Source organism: Papio anubis, chromosome 2 (assembly GCF_008728515.1).
Source record: "Papio anubis isolate 15944 chromosome 2, Panubis1.0, whole genome shotgun sequence".
NCBI classification, from domain to species: Eukaryota; Metazoa; Chordata; class Mammalia; order Primates; family Cercopithecidae; genus Papio; species Papio anubis.
In genome coordinates, this window is record NC_044977.1 from 55,521,121 (window position 1) to 55,540,041 (window position 18,921).

The 18,921-nt window shown below is 45.7% G+C and overlaps 1 protein-coding gene across 8 annotated transcripts in view; it reads left to right on the forward strand.

Moving 5' to 3' along the window:
- The window catches only part of SRGAP3 (SLIT-ROBO Rho GTPase activating protein 3), a 315,323-nt gene that overhangs the window by 39,295 nt on the left and 257,107 nt on the right, over positions 1-18,921 (forward strand). For 2 of the 8 annotated variants that reach the window (XM_021933194.2, XM_021933197.2), the window contains exon 1: positions 8,047-11,347. The exons of 1 other annotated variant lie outside the window; for it this stretch is intronic. In XM_021933194.2, coding sequence (XP_021788886.1) covers positions 11,281-11,347 — 67 coding nt within the window. In that variant the 5' untranslated portion in view covers positions 8,047-11,280. Of the gene's footprint in view, positions 1-8,045; positions 11,348-18,921 lie in introns of those variants that run through there. 5 more of the 8 variants (XR_643522.4, XM_009200280.4, XM_031663195.1 and 2 more) reach the window with 3 other exon arrangements.

Genomic DNA, 18,921 nt, shown 5'->3' on the forward strand with positions numbered 1-18,921 from the left:
GGCTGGATAGCACTGTCCCTCATGGCACAGTTCCTCATGACTTCCCTTGGCTAGGGGAGGGGGTTCCCTGACCCCTTGTGCTTCCCAGATAAGGCAACGCCCTACTCTGCCTCTGCTTGCCCTTTATGGGCTGCACCCACTGTCTAACCAGTCCCAATGAGATGAACTGGGTACCTCAGTTGGAAATGCAGAAGTCACCCACCTTCTCAGTCTTGCTGGGAGCTGCAGATCAGAGCTGTTCCTGTTTGGCCATCTTGCCAGCCCTACCTCCGACCTCCAGCTATTTAGATTTAAACTCATTAAATGAAACCAACCTAAAAATTCAGTTCTGCAGTCACACTTGCCACGTTTTAAGTGCTCAATGGCCACCTGGGGCTAGTGACAATCGTATTGGACAGTGCAGGTACAGAAAATTTTCACCAATGCAGAATATTCTCTTAGACACATTGGTCTAGTGGAGGTGGGGTATGGAGAGTCTGGAAATAGTCATTAAGTGAACAAACAAATATGTAGCTGGGCGTGGTGGCACATGCCCGTAATCCCAGCATTTTGGAGGCCGAGGCAGGAAGATCACGTGAGCCCAGGCATTTGAGGCCAGCCTGAGCAATACAGTGAGACCACCGCCATCTCTACAAAAAAATTAAAAAATTAGCTGGGCACCTGGTGTTTCAGGTCACACCTGGTGTTTCAGTACGATCTGTAGTCCCAGCTACTTGGGAGGCTGAAGTGGGAGGATTGCTTGAGCCCAGGAGGTCCAGGCTGCAGAAGGCCGTGATCGTGTCACTTCACTCCAGCCTGGGTGACAGGGCATGACCTTCTCTCTAAAAAAAAAAGAAAAAATTACCCACTCCCCCCACCAAAAGTAAGTAAATAAGATAACTTCAAATGTGGTAGCCCTATTAAAATAATGAAACAGTGAAATGTGCTGGAGTTGTTTTTTGGATAGGGTGGTCTGGGTGGGCCTGTCTGAGAAGGCAACGCAGGAGCCAAGACCCGGGGAGGATCTGAATGAATAGAAAGTACTAGGAGCACTGCGGAAATATAAGTAGGTGAAGCATGGCCTGGAGTAGGGAGCAAGAGGGAGAGAAGCATGAGATGGGCTCAGGAGCGAGGCGGATGCCCAATCCCATGGGCTCATGGGGAGAAGCATGCATTCAACTCTAAGTGCAGGGAAGACATCGTGGACTGCCCACAGGAAAGTGTTATGATCTGATTCACATGTGAAAAGCTCACTCTGGTTCCAGGGTTGATTGCAAATAGGAGGGAAGCACGAGCAGAGACAGAGGGACCAGTAGGGAGCTCCTAAAGCTGTTCAGGTGGGAGAAGACGGGGCCTTGGGATCACGGAGAAAAGGCAATAGCTAACCCTAGAGGGAGGCAGTATTCATGTTGTAGCTCAGTTCTGCATCTGAAAATACAGGGGACAATGATAGCACCCAGTATGTGGTGCCACCGATATGAGTATACAGAGAGCTAGTGTCTATAAAGTGCCCAGTCTTTTCAGTACGATGGTATGTGGCATCATCTTATCTAACCCACCTTTGTCTCTCAAAATATTTTCTAGCTCCTTTTCTTGCCTGTTCTAGTCTGGTTTCCACTCTACCACTAGAGTTGCCTTCCTCAAAGGCCAATCTGATGTCAGTTCCCTTCAGCGCTCCTGGGGGAACCCAGATGAAACTCTGAGCTTGTTAGTACAGCCTAGGAGGCTCCTCACGCTTCAGCCCATGTTACTGTCCAGCATCACCTCTACCACTCTCCGCCTGGCACTCTGCTCCAGCTACACCAATTGTCCCGTTGGCTCATGCAGTTCCCTTAGCTGGGAATACTTTCCCTCCCCTACTTGGGTGGGCTCTCTCCAACTCTGTGTTTCTAAGCTCAGCTTAGAAATTTTCGCCTCCAAGAAACTGCTTCTGTGTTTCCAAGTCTAGGTCAAATGCCCTTACATGAGATCCCATGGGACCCTATACTTTTCCATCATGTTGAATTACAATTGCCTGTTTACTAGTCTCTTCCATTAAACTGAGGTCTTCGCAACAGTAGGGACTATTTCTGTCCAGTTCATGATTGTGTGTATCTCAATGCCTAGACTATACCAAGTGCTTAAGATATATTTTGTCCAGGCCAGGCACGGTGGCTCATGCCTATAATCCCAACACTTTGGGAGGCCAAGGCGGGTGGATCACAAGGTCAGGAGTTCGAGACCAGCTTGACCAAGATGGTGAAACCCCGTCTCTACTAAAAATACAAAAATTAGCCAGGTGTGGTGGTGGGTGCCTGTAATCCCAGCTACTCGGGAGGCTGAGGCAGGAGAATTCCTTGAACCTGGGAGGTGGAGGTTGCAGTGAGCCGAGATCGTGCCACTGTACTCCAGCCTGGATGACAGAGTGAGATTTTGTCTTAAAAAAAAAAAAAAAAGATATATTTTGTTAATGAGCGAGTAAATGAATTCGTAAAAATCAGATGATTCATAGCATTTGGCAGACCACTTTCTTTTCCTATGCCCTTCTTTTTCACATTGTTATTATTATTTTCAAACAACCATTCTTTAGGCTTCCTAACCTGAGTGTGTTAGCTCAGGGTGCCATAATAAAATACCACACACTTGGGGCTTAAAAATCAGAAATGTATTTTCTTACAGTTCTGGAGGGTGGAAATCTGAGATTAGGGTGCCAGCATGGTCAGGTTCTGGTGCAGTCTCTTTTCCTGGCTTTCAGATGACCATCTTCTCAGTGTATCCTCATAGGGCAGAGAGAAAGAGAGAGAGCTTGCTTTGGTGTCTTCCTTCAAAGGGCACTAATCCCATCGTAAGGGCCCCACCCTCATGACCTCATTTAACCCTAATTACCTCCCACAAACCCATTTCCAAATAGCATCACATCGAGAGTAAGAACTTCAACCCATGAATTTTAGGGGGACATAAGCATTCAATCCATTGCATATCCCATGCCTTAGAATTAAAAAAAATAAGGCGTAAATTCTTTTGTGTTGGACTTTCATAGGTGCAATATATAACACCTTTCTTTCCCATTTACGTTCTGAACTAACTGAGAAATAGATAAAGGAAGTAGACATATGGAGATTTGTATTTAACAGATGCTTATGTGGCACTTACTGGGTGCCAGCTAACAACTTGCCCAGGGTCACACAGCTCATTGGTGGTGGAGCCAGGCTTTAAACTCAGCTCTAGAATCTATTCTTGTTATTCTGTTTCTTAAAGTGTAAACTTTAAGCTAGATTGCAGGACATGGTTTAGGTATGTGTCCACCAGGCCAGCTAAGTCTCCATCACCAACTTAGACTCTCTCAGGCAGTTGCAGAACCAGAGGTCTCCTCCACAGGGGCAGAATGCAGGCAGAGCTGAAAAGAAGATTAATGTGTGAACTTAGTCTCTCCCAAATTTACCAATCAGCTAAGTCACTTTTTCTCCCCTGGGGAGGAGTGGATGAGGGATGGGGAGTGAATGGCTGGAAAGGTGCATCAGACTAAGGTTTCATCAGAGGAACAAATGTTCCCTTAAAGCTGGTGGAAGCCATGCTGCAAATATCAGCTCTAGAATCTGTTCTTGTTACTCTGCTTCTCAAAGTGTAAGCTTTAAGCTAGATTTTAAGACGTGGTTTAGGTGCATGTCCACAGGGCCAGCTAACTTTCCATCAGGGACCTAGACTCTCCCAGGCAGTTGCAGAGCCAGAGGTCTCCTCCACAGTGGGAGACATTTAAAGCCTTCCCTGTCATCATTGGAAATGAGCAAACTTTGCTAGCAATGTAGTCAAGGGCTTGGGTGTTTGAAGTCTTTCCTTCTGTTCTTGCAGAATTAGAATCTGGGGCTCAGCTGTGAATTGCTGTCACTGAAGCTGTTCAGTCCTTGGATGCACACGGGGACAGGTGGGCTGAGTAATGGGAATGTTCTTGGAAAGCCAGAGGACCTCTGCAGCATTGCCCAGCAGCTCAGTGACAGGTCCTGATGGCCAAGAGACTGATTTCCCATCCTTTCCTAAGGAAGTGGGGACTGATGAGCAGAGCATGTGTGAGGCCTATGAGGTTCCTGTGTGCTCTCGGTAGAGCCTGGTACCTGGGTGGATGAAAGAACAAACACCAGATGCAGGGTCAGGTGTCTTGATTTCTTGCCCAGCTCTCCCATTTGTTGTGAGCCATGGGATGCTGGAAAAGTCATTCAGCCTCCCTGTGCCTTCATTTCCTCATCTGTAAAATGGGAAAAATATAACCTATCTCAAAGGACTGTATGAGGATCATGATACTAAATGAGAAGATGCTTTATAAGCATCAAAGCTGGATAATTTCAAGTTGTTATTACTCCATCTTCCTTCTTTTCCACATTGTTTTTGTAGCAGACGTGTGTTGACTTTGCCCAGCCTCCTCCTCCTGGAATAGCACCCTGATCCTCCTTTGGGAGCTCCTGGGGCTCACCTCTTAGGGCCGGATTGTTTGGGACTGACCCCATCCCAAAATGCCAGGGCAAGCCCACGCTCCAGGCCTGGCCAAGCAGAACACGCCTGGCTCCAGCGATTGGTTCAGGGATAGCTGGGGCCACAGCAGGGGCCAGTTGACCATTTCAAAACTTTTGCTGGAACTTCTGGGAGAGGCTTTGCCTTCCTTGCCGGGATTGCCAACCTGTGAGAATGTAAGCTTGGGGGTTTTGGGGGCCATCTTTGCCATCTTACAGGGAGAGCCTGCCACCATACAGAGGCAGAATGGAGAGTGGGAGGAAGACACAGTGTCCTGTGGGCATTGTTAGAGCCCGTGTTTCCAGTCATGCCTGACTTATGTTCATTGTGAGTGAGGTGGGCTAACATTTCATGTGTATTCCCCTTTCTGTGAGCTGCTGTTTATATCTTTAACTGATTTTTCTACTGGGTTGTTGGCATTATTCTCATAGATTTGTAGAAACTTTCTTTTCTGTTAGTAGTTATTTTTTGTTGAGGTCAAATTCACATAACATAAAGTTTACCATTTTAAAGTGTACAATTCAGTGGCATTTAGTCCATTCACAATGTTGTACAACTGTCACCTCTGTCTAGTTCCAAAACCTACCTACCTTTCTTTCTTTCCTTCCTTCCTTTCTTTCTTTCCCTTTCTTTCTTTGTCTCTCTCTCCCTTCCTTCCTTTCTTTCTTTCTCTTTCTCTTTCTTTTTTCCTTCCTCCCTCCTTCTTTCTTTCTTCTTTCTTTCTTTCCTTCCTTCCTTCTTTCTCTTCCTTTCTTTTCTCTTCCTTCCTTCTTTCTTTCTCTTTTTCTTTCTTTCTCTCTTTCCTTCTTTCCTTCTCTCTCTCTTTTCTTTTTCTTTCTCTCTCTCTTTCTTTTCCTTTCTTTCTTTCTTTTCTTTCTCTCTCCTTCCTTCCTTCCTTCCTTCCTTCCTTCCTTCCTTCCTTCCTTCCTTTTCCTCTCTCTTTCTTTCTTTCTTTTTTCAGAGCCTTGCTCTGTTGCCCAGGCTGGAGTGCAGTGGTGCAACTGCTGTCACAGCTCACTGCACCTGCCACCTCTTGGGCTCAAGTCATTCTCCCACCTCAGCCTCCCAACTAGCTGGGACCGCAAGCATGGACCACCATGCTTGGCTAATTTTTTTTTTTTTTTTTTGTAGCGAAGAGGTCTCTCTGTGATTCCTAGATTGGTCTCAAACTCCTGAGCTCAAGTGATCCTCCTGCCTTTGCTCCACAAAGTACTGGGATTACAGGTGTGAGCCACTCTCCCAGTCCCAAAACATTTTAATGATCACCAAATAAACTTGGTACTTCGTATTAGGCAGCTACTGCCTGTCGTCTCTCTTTCTAGCCCCTGGCAACCACTCTTCTGTGACCATAGAGATGGAATTTTCTATGGATATATCTGTTCTGGGTATTTCATATAAATAGACTCATACAATCTGTGTATTTCTTTAACTTAGCATACTATTTTTAAGGTTCCTCCATACTGTAGCATGTATCGGTACTTCACTTCTCTTTATGGCTGAGTAATATTCCAGCATATGGATATACCATGTTTTGTTTATCCATTCATCCACTGATCACTGATGGACATTTGGGTTGTGTCTATCTTTTGGTTGTTGTGAATTGGGCTCCTGTGAATATTCACGTATGAGTATTTGTTTGAATTGATATTAGAAAAATTATTCCTTGGCCTATGATAGGTCTTGCAACTATTGTTTCTCAGCTTGCCATTGGTCTTTGACTTTGCTTTTGTCAAGCAGAATTTTGTAAGTATTGTTCTGTAGTTGAATTTGTCAGCTTTTCCAGCGAATGGGTTTTGTGACACAGTTGGAAAGGTCATCCTTACACTTGAGGTTATAAAACAACTGTACCATCAAAACCTCTGCTTATCCATGTATTTCCTTAGCAATGAAACAGGGATTGAAAACAGCCCTACTTGCCATTCTGTCCCCTCCCAGGGTTATTTTGAGGACCACAAACAACAAATGATATGAAAGAGCTTCACAAAATATAAAGCAATATACACACACTAGGCATGTTGTCGTCATCACTATTAATTCTATTAAAATCTGGCATCAACTAGCTGAGTTCTGCTTGTTGCTTTCATTTTGCAGAGCGGGGCTTGAAGGGCAGAATTCTTCACTGAGCTGCCCGAGGAGGCATTCGCTGGTAGCAACGTGGAGAATGTCACAAAATTAGTCATCTCGGCAAGGGGGAGGTGTTCATATTTGACCAGAAAGATAAAAGTACCTTAAACCAAAAACTATTCTGGCCACTTTTTCTTCAAATGAAGCCTTTTTTTTTTCTACCAGGAAAAGAAACCAGTTCAGTGAGTTTTGCATTGTTCAGCTATTATTGTAATTTATGCCTCACCAGTGGTCACTTGTGACATGTTTTCCTTATATTTTTAACCCCAAATTCTTTTTTTAAATGGAAAACTTTATGTTGAACTCTGTATTGAAACAATGTAATTATAGGGAATGAAAAAAACAGGTTATTCCTTGATAGCAATTATTCCTATGCTGATTCCTCCAGGATAGAATCGTGCACTGTTTAAGTCCTTGGGCTCTGCTATGAGTCAGACCTGGGCTTCAGTGCAATTAAGTTACTGGCTAGCTTTATGATCTTGGGCAACTTGCTTCACTGCTCTGGGCCTCTGTTTACCCAACTTGAAAACAAGGATGATTTACAACACTGGACTCATGGGGCTGTAGCAAAAAAATCAATGATAAAATCTACATAGAGTGCTTGGCCCTGTGCTTGTGTGGAGAGAGAACTTGATACATCCTAGCTATCAGTATCATTCGGGAATATCTAAAAGAATTCAGGAGGTGACCCCCAAGGAAATGGAATAAACACTTCCAGGGGCTCCTCTGTCCTTAGTGGGTGGCATAGATCAAATCACATGATAGAGGCCCTCCCCTCACACCTACCACATTTATTTGGGGACAAATTTGGTTTCTGTTACTACTACGTGAAGAGTAAACATTGGGAATAGCAGTTGGTTCTCAGACAGCAAGAGAAAAGCGGCTTCGCAGAGGAGTAGTCACAGGAGGGCAGGAGGGCTGGGGTGAGCTGTGGGGAGGACTGGAAGGATGAGCACCTGGTGCTCGGGGCCTGCCCAGGTCACACCCACGTCTTCTTGGGGATAGAAGATTCCAGATGATGTGGGTTCATTGTGTGTGGTGATGGATTTTCAGGGGACACCGACCTTTTCCTCTTTTTTTTCCTCTCTTCCTTTTTCCAATCTGGGTATCTGTGGAGCCCAAGCTATAGTTCTAGGTTCAGCTTGGCTGGGCCCTGATTTAGTCCATTTTGCATTGCGGTAAAGGAATACCTGGGGCTGGGTAATTAAAGAAAAAAGTTTTATTTGGTTGGGTGTGGTGGCTCACTCTGCAATCCCAGCACTTCGGGAGGCTGAGGTGGGAGAATTGCTTGAGACTAGCCTGCCCAACATGGTGAGACCCCATCTTGAGAAGAAAAAAAAAGAGTTTTATTAGGCTCATGGTTCTGCAGGCTATACCAACATAACACCAGCATCTGCTTGGCTTCTGGTGAGGCCTCAGGAAGCTTCCAATCATGGTGGAAGGTGCAGGCATACCACATGGTGAGAGAGGGAGCAAGGAAGAGGAACGAGGTCTCAGACTCTTCAACAACCAGATCTCTTGTGAACCCATTACCGTGGGGTGGGCACCAAGCCATTCCTGAGGGATCCACCCGCATGATCCAAACACTAGCCCACCAGATCCCACCTCCAACATTGAGGACCACATTTCAACAGCCCTAAAAAAGAAATTGTGTCCGTGAGACTTCTGCTCTATGCCAGGCACTTTAAATCCATGATCATGTTGGATCGTGTGCCATGGGTGGATCACTATCCTACGACAGATGAGGAAACCAAGACTCAGAGAAGGTGTATTCCTCCATGAGCCCTCCACACAGCTGGTGCATAGTAAAGCCACACGGTAAACCACCATCTGACTTCCTCCAAACCCCAGCCTCTGTCAGGTGTCACCTCAGAGCGCTGCACCATCTTGGGCCTCGGTTTTATGTGGCTTTTTGTGACATTTCTGTGACATTTCCGTGGCTCAGAACCCTACACATGGGTCTCCTAGAACTATTTGTGGATTTTAAATTTTAATAATGGTGAAAATAGCTGACATTTACTGAGTTCCTGCCACCAGTGGGCACACAAGTAGGTTGAGCCACTTGCTCAAGTTCTCATGAGCTCAAGGCTTGTGGCAAAGCCAGGAGAGAATCCAGTCTGTCGCACTCCAAGGCGTATGGTTTTAACTCTCATTTTTCTTGAAGAATCTAGGCTTGCAGCAGGGATGTTAATCTCTGTGCCTATCTTTCTCAGGTGACGTGGGTTTTTTTGCAGGTTTGAACTAGTTAGAAGAGGATAGCAAAGGGCCTGAACATGTCCAGAGGAAGTGTGAAGCAGTGGGGTGACGGCAAGGGCTGCGGGCCAGTGGCATCTATTTCTGAACTTGGTGACCTCCTGCCTCCGGGCACGAGGCTATAATAAGCCCCGTGATTCACCAGTTGGACTTCTCCCTGTGGTTGCTCCAAGCAGGTCTTGTGCTTTGCCACCTGTGGGCCCCAGCTCACGCTGCGTGCTCCAGGAGAACATCCTGCCCCGCCTCACTCCCCTTGCCATGCCTGCCTAGGGACACCCAATGAAGCTGCCTAGGGACACCCAATGAAGTCCTCCAGGAAGCCTCGATGGACCAACATGGAGAACCTATTCATTTCTGAGCCCAAACCAAATCACTGATTATATACTCAGATAAAAGCAAATGGAAGACTATACCTATTTTGAGAAATTTGGGAACATTTATCTCAGGGGACACTCAGGGGCCAATACATGTTAGTGACAATCTTAGCATATGAAATTCCAGTGGTCAGCGACTCTTAAGTGCTTGATTCAATTTTTACAGAATGAATCTTATTCTACCTTAAGTCCACATGAAATGGGTTTGGTCCCCCTTGTAGGATGCAGGAGACTTTGAGCCTGAGTTGGAAGGCTGGTGACCTTGAGTAAGTCACTTCCCATATCCAAGCCTCTGCTCCTTTGTCTGTGAAAGGGTGGTGCTTATACCTTTGTTGTTGGGTTGTTGGGGGATATAAAAGGGTAATAACAATTGCTACTGTTTACTGAGTGCTTACTATGCACCAGACAGTGTGCTAAGCTTAGCTTTGCATTCTTCTTTGATCTTTTCAAGAGCTCCTCTCATTCCTGATGTCCCTTAACCTGCAATATTTTTTTCCCATAGTTCTTTACATTTTGTATGATATTATATAATATACTTATTATGCTTATTTTTGGTCTTCCTCTCCCAGGGCCTCTTGCCTCGTACAACTCCAGGGGGCACCATTCACAATGCATTCTACTCCAGCGGTGCTTTTTACTAAGAATATTAGCATGAATGGTGGAAACTCCTGGAGTTGTGTGATGTGGAGCCCCGGGAGCTTCAGAAGGTCAGGGATTTTTGTGTGTGCCAGTTCTGATCATTGCTGTACCCAGAACGGTGCTAGACCTATAGTAAGCATTCAGCAAATATCTGTTGAAAGAATGAATAACAAAGCCTCCAAAGAGATCTGATTTTACTGTCCAGGAAACTGAGGCTCAGTCTGACTTAGGAATTTGCCCAGAGCCCCACAAGCCAGTGGCCCAGCTGTTCTGCCTCCAGTGTGCCTGCTCTGCATGGCTTTGCTAAGCTGCATGCCTTTAACTCCTGGCGTTGTCTCTGCCACCAAGTAACTGCTCAACAAATATTGATGCTTTTTCCTACATGGGTCAGGCCCTCTGCTAGACTCTCCCAGCAGAGTGACAAACCATCATATAGCTGTGGATTCCAGAAATTGAATTAAATTGCACAATGCAAAAAAAGGGAGGATCTTAAGTTTTTGGAAGAAAAATCCCTAACCCAAGTGCTAACGTTTGGAGTTTGCAGAAGCCTCTCAAGACTTACCAACCCGATTATTTTTCCTGCTGCCTTCCCTTTTGTGAGCGTTTCTTCCCCTTTTTGCTTGCAGTGAGTTCTGCTCTCCTGTAGGCTACAATGTGTCAGTTGTTATAAAATCCGGGAGGCGGAGTCTAGTGACGTGAGCAGTGGGGGAGAGCTCAGCCAGCCCTGCAGGGTGAGCAGTCCAGCCTTGGGTTCATCGGAGCTTAAGCCTTGCAGCAGGAAAACTTCCATCTCGCTCTCCTGGCTTTGATCCTCACTGGACATCAGACCAGAGGCACCAAAGGGAGGGAGGATGCGAGATGACCGGCCCTTTGGCAACCTGACCATCGACTTAGCAGAGCCTTCAAAAGCGAGCCCGGGGCTGGCTGCAGGACCGAGGAGGCGCCGCGCCTCTCGTGGATGTGTGTGTGTGAGTGATCCAGCGAGTGTGTGTGCGTGTGAGGGTGTGTGTGTATGCCTGTGTGCACAGCACAACTGTGTGCGTGTCCCGGTGAGTGTGCCTGTGCACGCGTGAGTGTGTGTATGTGTGCATGTGTGTATGAGTGCTCTTGGTTGTTATTATTATTATTATTTTTGGAAGAAAATCTTTGAAAATCTGGGGCAGGTTACTGTGCTCCTAGGGTGATTCTTCTTTTGCAAGAGGAGCTGACCAGAGCAAGCTACTAGAGCCATTTCTCGGCAAGTAAAGAGATTTTTCCTCCCAGACGGAGAAGGATTTTTCTCCCTGCTCTGCAGCCAAGTGAAAGAGATTAGTCCCTAAACCTGTGAAATCGACCAGAGCTGTGTGATTACCAGGGCTTGAGAGAGGACTCGAAAAGAAAAGGAGAAATAAATCAAACAGCCTGTCAGTTCCTTTGGCCACGTTGGAAGATGTCATCTCAAACTAAGTTCAAGAAAGACAAAGAGATCATTGCTGAATATGAAGCCCAAATAAAAGGTGAGATGCGGGCTGGGAGAGTTTTCCTTCTCCTCCCCTTTTGTTTTTCTCTTATTCTGGTTCCCACCCCCCACGGCCCCCCGTTTTCCTTTCTGCCATTATGAAATGTTATGCATCAGTAATCTTTTTGTGAGGAGGAACAGTGGCAGCCGCACAAGTCCGGACTGGTTTCAACTGCAGATAGCGCTGGGGCTGGGAGTGTGGATTATGGAATGGGCAGCAGTCTCTGCATTGCAGGTGTGTGAGAGGATCCTATGCCTGACTTTAGGAGTGTCGCCGATACTCCATCATCTTGGCGGTGACATGTCACTCTAAGGCCATTTTGATAGTCATTACCTCCACCCCTTCCCTGCCACGGTAAAAGCCCTTTAATATTGGGGTATATTTTTTACCATCTGCTCTTTTTTCCTCCCCCTTTTTGGTTTCTGTTGGTGGTGGTGGTTTTGCCTCCGCCTCTTTCTCTGGGCTGGAATTCACATGCATGTACATAGCGAGGCAGCATCCCTGGGCGGCACTTCTTTGTCGGTGTCTCTGGGCTGGCCTGGGTTGCCATGGATTAACTGTTATGGGGCATATTGATCCAGACTAATGCAGGCATTTAGGCATAAAGAGGGAGCTTGGTGCAGAAAATGTATTATCTCGCGGTGTGCAGCCCAATCACTCTGTGCCCTGGTGTTTAGGGTCATCAGCTTTCATTCAAAGCCAACACCTCAGCATGCCGTTTGGGCTGGTCGGTGCTGCCTAGCTTCTGGGGTTCCAGAAGAAGCCTGCCGGGAGGGCGAGATGACCTCTGGCTGCTGGTTGCAGCTTCTGTGCCACCGGGTGTATACTTCTTTCAGAAGCCGCTCCCTAAATCCACGCTAGCTAGGCGAAAAAGGAAAGCGAACACAATTGCATGGCTAAATGCAGGCTTGCCGCATCCTCATTCAGGCCAGACTGGGGCTTCTCCCACCACTACGCGTTCTAGGCTTAGCTTTGGCAAGGAAAATCTAAGAGCTCCATCCACCATGCTCCTCCTTTCTCTGAGGATGTGCCCTGTGGGAAGCCTGGGCCCGTGCCTCCTGGCGTCCGTCTTCTTTCTGCTCGTGGCTCTCCTTGCTGCGACACCGGGTGTGTTGTGGCCTCTCCTAGAAAGAGTAAGGACAAAATACATCTTCAGTGGACCTTGAGCCCTATCTTTGAGGTTATGCACAGGCTGTTGAGCAAGTTGGGTATTTGGGGCTCAAGTGACCTGAGGTTGCCACGCCTGCTTCTGGGCGCTGCTGCAGCTGAAGACTCAATGACCCAGGGAGCTGGGTGGCCTCCTTAAAAGCAGCAGGAAGTCCGGGCACCGCAGCTGCCCTACACGCTTCAGATGCTTGGGAAACTTTGGGAGTGGAGCAGCCACGGCGGGAGGGCTCTGTTTCTTTTCCAGTCTCACCAACAGTCTTTTTGCCTTTTAGTTCTGGTCAAAAACCCAGCATGCTCATCACCTCTGGGCAGATCCTAGGGCAAGAGGAGCAGAAAACCCTGATCTTCCCTGGTCTCCTGTCTTCAGTTTTTCAGTTCAGTGTGGAAAACAGTGACTTGTGATGTCTCAGCCTTGCTGAAAATGTAGAAATAAGCCTTTTATTGGTCAGAGATTTGAATTCACCCAACTGCTCAACACTAAAGCCTAGTTTCAATCTTTGAATAGACTCTTTTTAGGGAGTTTATGTCTTATAAAATGAATTTGGCCAATTATTATTATTTTGTAAAAATTAAGGTTGCCATGAAAATGCCATGAGAGAGAAGGGGATGTTGAGTTTTGGACAGTTCAGGTTTTATAATCATTTTCTTGATAGGAAATGTGCTTATCTCATTTTGGAAGGATTGCTACTACTGGGCCAGTAAACTTTTCTTCAGGGCCAGTTAGGCATTAATTGCCCAGCTGATCCTTTTGCTTTTTACCTTTCATCTTTTATTTTAACAACTAAGCAGCAAGTACCATGAGTTTTATCAGAAATGCACCAATTACCAGGCATTTCATCAGGAAATGTGTCCAAATGATCTTGTCTCTTCCAAATACTAAATTTCTTTGCATTCTGGTTAAAGGAGTTACATGTTATTCCTTTAGAATTGACACCCACAAGATTCAGGTCAGGATATGGCTGTACCTGAAACCCTCTGGAATCTTTTCTTTTAAAATTCTGTGTGTTAATCATCATCATAATTATTGATGTGTGTTCAGGGCCCTGCATTTTCTATGGCTAACTCCCAGACATCACTTACTCTTGGCCCACACAATGTACAGGAGGGTTAGTGTGAGCTCAGTTTCAGAGATGAGGAAACTGAGGCCCAGTTAATGTTAAATGACTTGCCCAAGGTCACAAGGCCGATTTTCTCCCAGGCTTGTTTTCCCTGACACATTGTTTGCCCGAAGCTGCCCCTTGAAGGATTGATGTCAGCAGCAGATGGCAGTTTTGTGGGGGGACTGGCAGCTTCTTGATGGAGTTCCATTGTTTACCCTCTTACTTTCATCCTGTTGCCTTTGTTGCATGCCTCTGAAGAACATTTGACCAGTCACCAAAAACAGTGCCCGAGACCAATTACCTTTCTCCCTGGGAATCATCTGGCCAGTGGGATGCAAACAGTCCACCTAGTCAGACAGATTTTGTGCTTTGTGAATTTTGTGAAGGGAAGTTCTGATTTTTAAAAACAGTGCTGAGTTCTTTGTTGACTTATTCCCTTTTATCTCTTTTTCAATAATTTACAGACCTAACAAAAAGGAATGTTTTAGAACAGTATTTTTTCTATTGTAAAATAGAAAGATTCATGCCTTCTCTTGCCTCATCAGATACTTGAAGCCCTTTGATTTTGAAGCAGTAATAAACCATATGCTTGCACATTTCTAGTGATGGGGAACTCACCACCTCCCAAGCCCACGTAGTCTGTCATCTTTGGACAGCTCTGGCTCTTGTAAGCATTTTTTCATTTTTCTTTTGAGACAGAGTCTCTCTGTGTCGTCCAGGCTGGAGTGTAGTGACATAATCTTGACTCACTGCAACCTCCGTCTCTTGGGTTCAAGAGATTCTCCTCCCTCAGCCTCCCGAGTAGCTGGCATTATAGGCACGTGCCACCACATGTGGCCAATTTTTGTATTTTTAGTAGAGACGTGGTTTCACCATGTTGGCCAGGCTGATCTCAAACTCCTAGCTTTAAGTGATCCACCTGCCTTGGCCTCCCAAAGTGCTAGGATCACAGGTGTGAGCCACGGTGCCTGACCCTTGTAAGCATTTTTTCTTATGTTGCATTAAATATGTCTCTCATCTACTTACTGGTTCTATAGTTCCTTTCCCTTTGGACTTCATATAATAAGACAGATGTGTCTTCCCTTGGATTGCCCACTGGGTGTGTGAAGCCTGGGTATATAGCCCCTGACAATGATTATCCTCATATAATAGGATGGTTCATTACCACTTACCGTCTCCACTTTCCTTTGGCTCTGCTGCATCCTGGGTTGCAAACTTCAATGTCGTTGGGTGCTTGGCAGATAGAATAAATGGATAAAGGTGGCCATGTGAAACGATTTGTGGCAGCTGGCCCACCACCTCAGTGCAGGCAGTAGAAGAGGGGGTGGTGATGATTATGACGGACTTTAGAGTACATGTCCTGTCTAAATGGGCAATCACTACTTAGGTTCAACCAGTTATTGCTATTTAGGAATGTAGGTCCAGCCAGATTTTTCAATTTTTCACCAGATGCCAGAAATCTGGAAGAAAGCGTTATGTTTTTAAAGAGGTTTTGCCGAAAGGACCTCCAAAAGATTTTATTATCAGTATCCTATTTCAAGAGGGGCACTGAGTTCTTAATGTGATTCTTTAGATGTGGCCAAAGACAGAAAACAACTATCACCTCCTTTCTGCTGTCTGCAATACTACTATTAATATAACCCAAGGGTTGAATTAGCCTTTGGTGCTGCTCGACCCCTCAGTGCACCATGTATATTATGTCTGCTGTGTTTCTCCAATACATTAGCCTAGGAGCCTTGTCAGAGAGAAGAAAATGAAATGAATTTAACGTGACTTGTTCTTCGTGAGCCCATGCTGGTGCCAAATGGACATTACTTCCTGTCCTAGGTGCTCATAAGTGTCCTTAACAAATGTGTTTAAGAACCTTGCCGGGAGTGATATCATATTATCTAGTCTGGAACTGGCAAACCATAACTTTTTTCCCCTTTTGAAAATCAGAACATTTGCCAGACTTCAGCTTTTTGGCATCTATCCTATTCTCTACAATTCCCTCAAAGATCACTGATAAAATTCGGTGATCTTATTTGCAGGCTTTCTCAGTATCCCGGGGCTCTAATTCATCTTGCTGCCAGACATGATGATCAGTTCTGCATTTATTCAGAGTTCCTATTTCCATTGCAACCTGATAGAAAATTGAAACAGAATTGCAATGATTGACTTTGGTGCTTTATTATTATTATTATTTTTTGGTACATATTCATCCATCTTCTTAGTAGCAAAAGTCTAGCGTTTTGAGGAAGAAGGGCAGGTACGGAGGATGACCACAGAGGGGCATGTATTTATCCATTCATTTCTGGATTAATTCAACAAAAGTTGATTATCTACATTGTACCTAGTCTTGTGCTGAGTATTGTGAGAGACACAAAGTATATGATACATTCTTTGCTTTCTAAGAGTTTTCTTGGAATATGGTGATAAAAATGAGAGAAAGAAATAAAAAAATCCCAAACACAAAAAACTTCGAGAACCAGAATGAGCTGAATCTTAGAGCGTATATCATACAGTGATTAGAAGACCACCTTAGGAATGCTCGCTGATTTCAACAGGATTAAATGAAGAAAGCAGGCTGGATTGGGCAAACAGTGGGGAGTAGTGGGGACTGTGGCCAAGTGGGGAGTTCATCTAGAGAAAGCAGCTGCTGCTCCAGCCTGCCCTTCCTAGGCAGGAATGTGAGCCCAGAAAGGTCAGTTCCTTCAGTGTTTCAAGGGAATCTGGATTTTTAAGCAAAGTCTCTTGATTTTTAAATGGTGGCTTAAAAATTTAAAAACACTATGCTTTCTGAACAAACATGTTGGTAGAACAGTTTTAGCCTGTTGGGCCACCAGTTTCCAAAATCTGGTCTACAAGTTGAAGTCTGCACAAGGCCTTGGTGAGGGGCCTCAGCCAATTTTCCTGTTTCGTCTTCAGTCATTTTCTCTGTGATAGGCTTGTACTCTTATAAACGCAAAAGACCAGTCCGTTTTTAATTTTTTTTTCTCTCTCTCTCTCTTAATTTTTTTTTTTTTTTAGACAGAATCTGTCTCTGTCACCCAGGCTGGAGTGCAGTGACACAATCTTGGCTCACTATAACCTCTGCCTCCCGAGTTCAAGCAGTTCTTGTGCCTCAGCCTCCCGAGTAGTTGAGATTACAGGCACGCATCACTATGCCTGGCAAATTTTTGTATTTTCAGGAGAGACAGTGTTTCACCATGTTGGCCAGGCTGGACTTGAACTTCTGACCTCAAGTGATCTGCATGACTGGACCTCCCAAAATGCTGGGATTACAGAAGTGAGCCACCACGCCTGGCAACCAATCCCTTTTCTCTAATCCTCCATACCCTTCCCCTCCTCCAGATCTTTCCCATTTGTGCCTTTACTCTCCTTAACCCCTGCCTCCCACTCTTATTTGCCTCAAATACTTCTGATCGCCCTACAATGTCTACTCAAATGATGCCTTCTTCCACTATGCCTTCCTAACTTTCCTAGGCAGAATTAGTGGTTCCCCTCATAACTCCCCCTCTATTCCAAACCTTATAATCCTTAATTGAAATTTTATGTTTAGGTCTTTGGTCACGAACTCTTGAGGGCAGAGAGGCTTATGGTCATCTTTGTTTCCCCAACGTGCTTGGCATGTGGTTGGTTGAAGGAGTGGCTGATAAGTTACTAAAACAAGTTTAGGCTGGGCTCAGTGGTTCACGCCTGTAATCCCAGCACTTCGGGAGGCCAAGATGGGTGGATCACTTGAGCCTAGGAGTTTGAGACTAGCCTGGGCAACATGGCAAAACCCTGTCTCTACAAAAAATACAAAAATTAGCCAGGCCTGGTGATACATGCCTGTAATCCCAACTACTCAGGAGGTTGAGGTGGGACGATTATTTGAGCCCAGGAGTTCAAGGCTGCAGTCAGCCATGATCATACCACTGTACTCCGGCTTGGGTGACAGAATGAGGCTGTCTCAAAAAAAGAAAAAGTTTCAATTTTTTTTTTTTTTTTGAGATGGAGTCTGGCTCTGTTGCCCAGGCTGGAGTGCAGTGGCCGGATCTCAGCTCACTGCAAGCTCCGCCTCCGGGGTTTATGCCATTCTCCTGCCTCAGCCTCCCGAGTAGCTGGGACTACAGGCGCCCACCACCTTGCCTGGCTAGTTTTTTGTATTTTTTAGTAGAGACAGGGTTTCACTGTGTTAGCCAGGATGGTCTCAATCTCCTGACCTCATGATCCGCCCATCTCGGCCTCCCAAAGTGCTGGGATTACAGGTTTGAGCCACCGCGCCTGGCCAAAAGTTTCAATCTTATAACTCATAGCTCAATATTTGTTTGTTTGTTTGTTTGTTTTTTTAGATGGAATCTCACTCTGTCTTCCAGCCTGGAGTGCAGTGGTGTGATCTTGGCTCACTGCAACCTCCACCTTCTGGGTTCAATCAATTCTCCCTCCTCAGCCTCTCGAGTTTACAGGCACTTGTCACCATGCCCAGCTAATTTTTGCATTTTCAGTAGAGAAGGAGTTTCACCATGTTGCCCAGGCTGGTCTCAAACTCCTTACCTCAGGTGATCTGCTCACTTCAGCCTCCCAAAGTACTGGGATTTCAGGCGTGAGCCACTGTGCCTGGCCTTAGGTTTTTTCTTTGATATCCATCTTAGTTGGCTTGGGCTGCTATAACAAAATGCCATAGCCTGGGTGGCTTTTATTTACTTCTCAGAATTCTGGAGGTTGGGAAGTCCAAGATCAAGGTGTTGGCAAGTTCAGTTCCTGGTGAGGGCTTGCATCCTGGCTTGTAGATAGTTGCCTTTTAGCCATATGCTCATCTGGCCTTTCCTTAGTGTATGCTTATGGAGAGAGAGAAATCTCTCCCTTTCTCACCTTCCTCTTTTTTTTTGAATTAGGGTGTCATTCTGTCACCTAGGCTAGAGTGCAGTGGTGTGACCTCAGCTCACTGTAACCTCCACCGCCTGGGCTCAAGTGATCCTCCCACCTCAGCCTCCCAAGTAGTTGGCACCGTAGGTGCACACCTCCATGCCTGGCTCTTTTTTTGTGTTTTTGGTAGGGGTGGGGTCTCACCATGTTGCCCAGGCTGGTCTCGAACTCCTGAGCTCAAGCAATCCACCCGTCTTGACTTCCCAAAGTGCATTATTACAGGAATGAGCCACTGTGCCCGGTTGGCTTTCTTCCTCTTCTTATAAGGGCACTAATACCATCACGAGGGACCCATCATGATCTTATCTAACCTTAATCACCTCCCCAAAGCTCCACCTGCAAATACCATCACATTGGGGTTAGGGCTTCAACATATGCATTTTGGGGGGACATAAACATTCAGCTCATAATAAC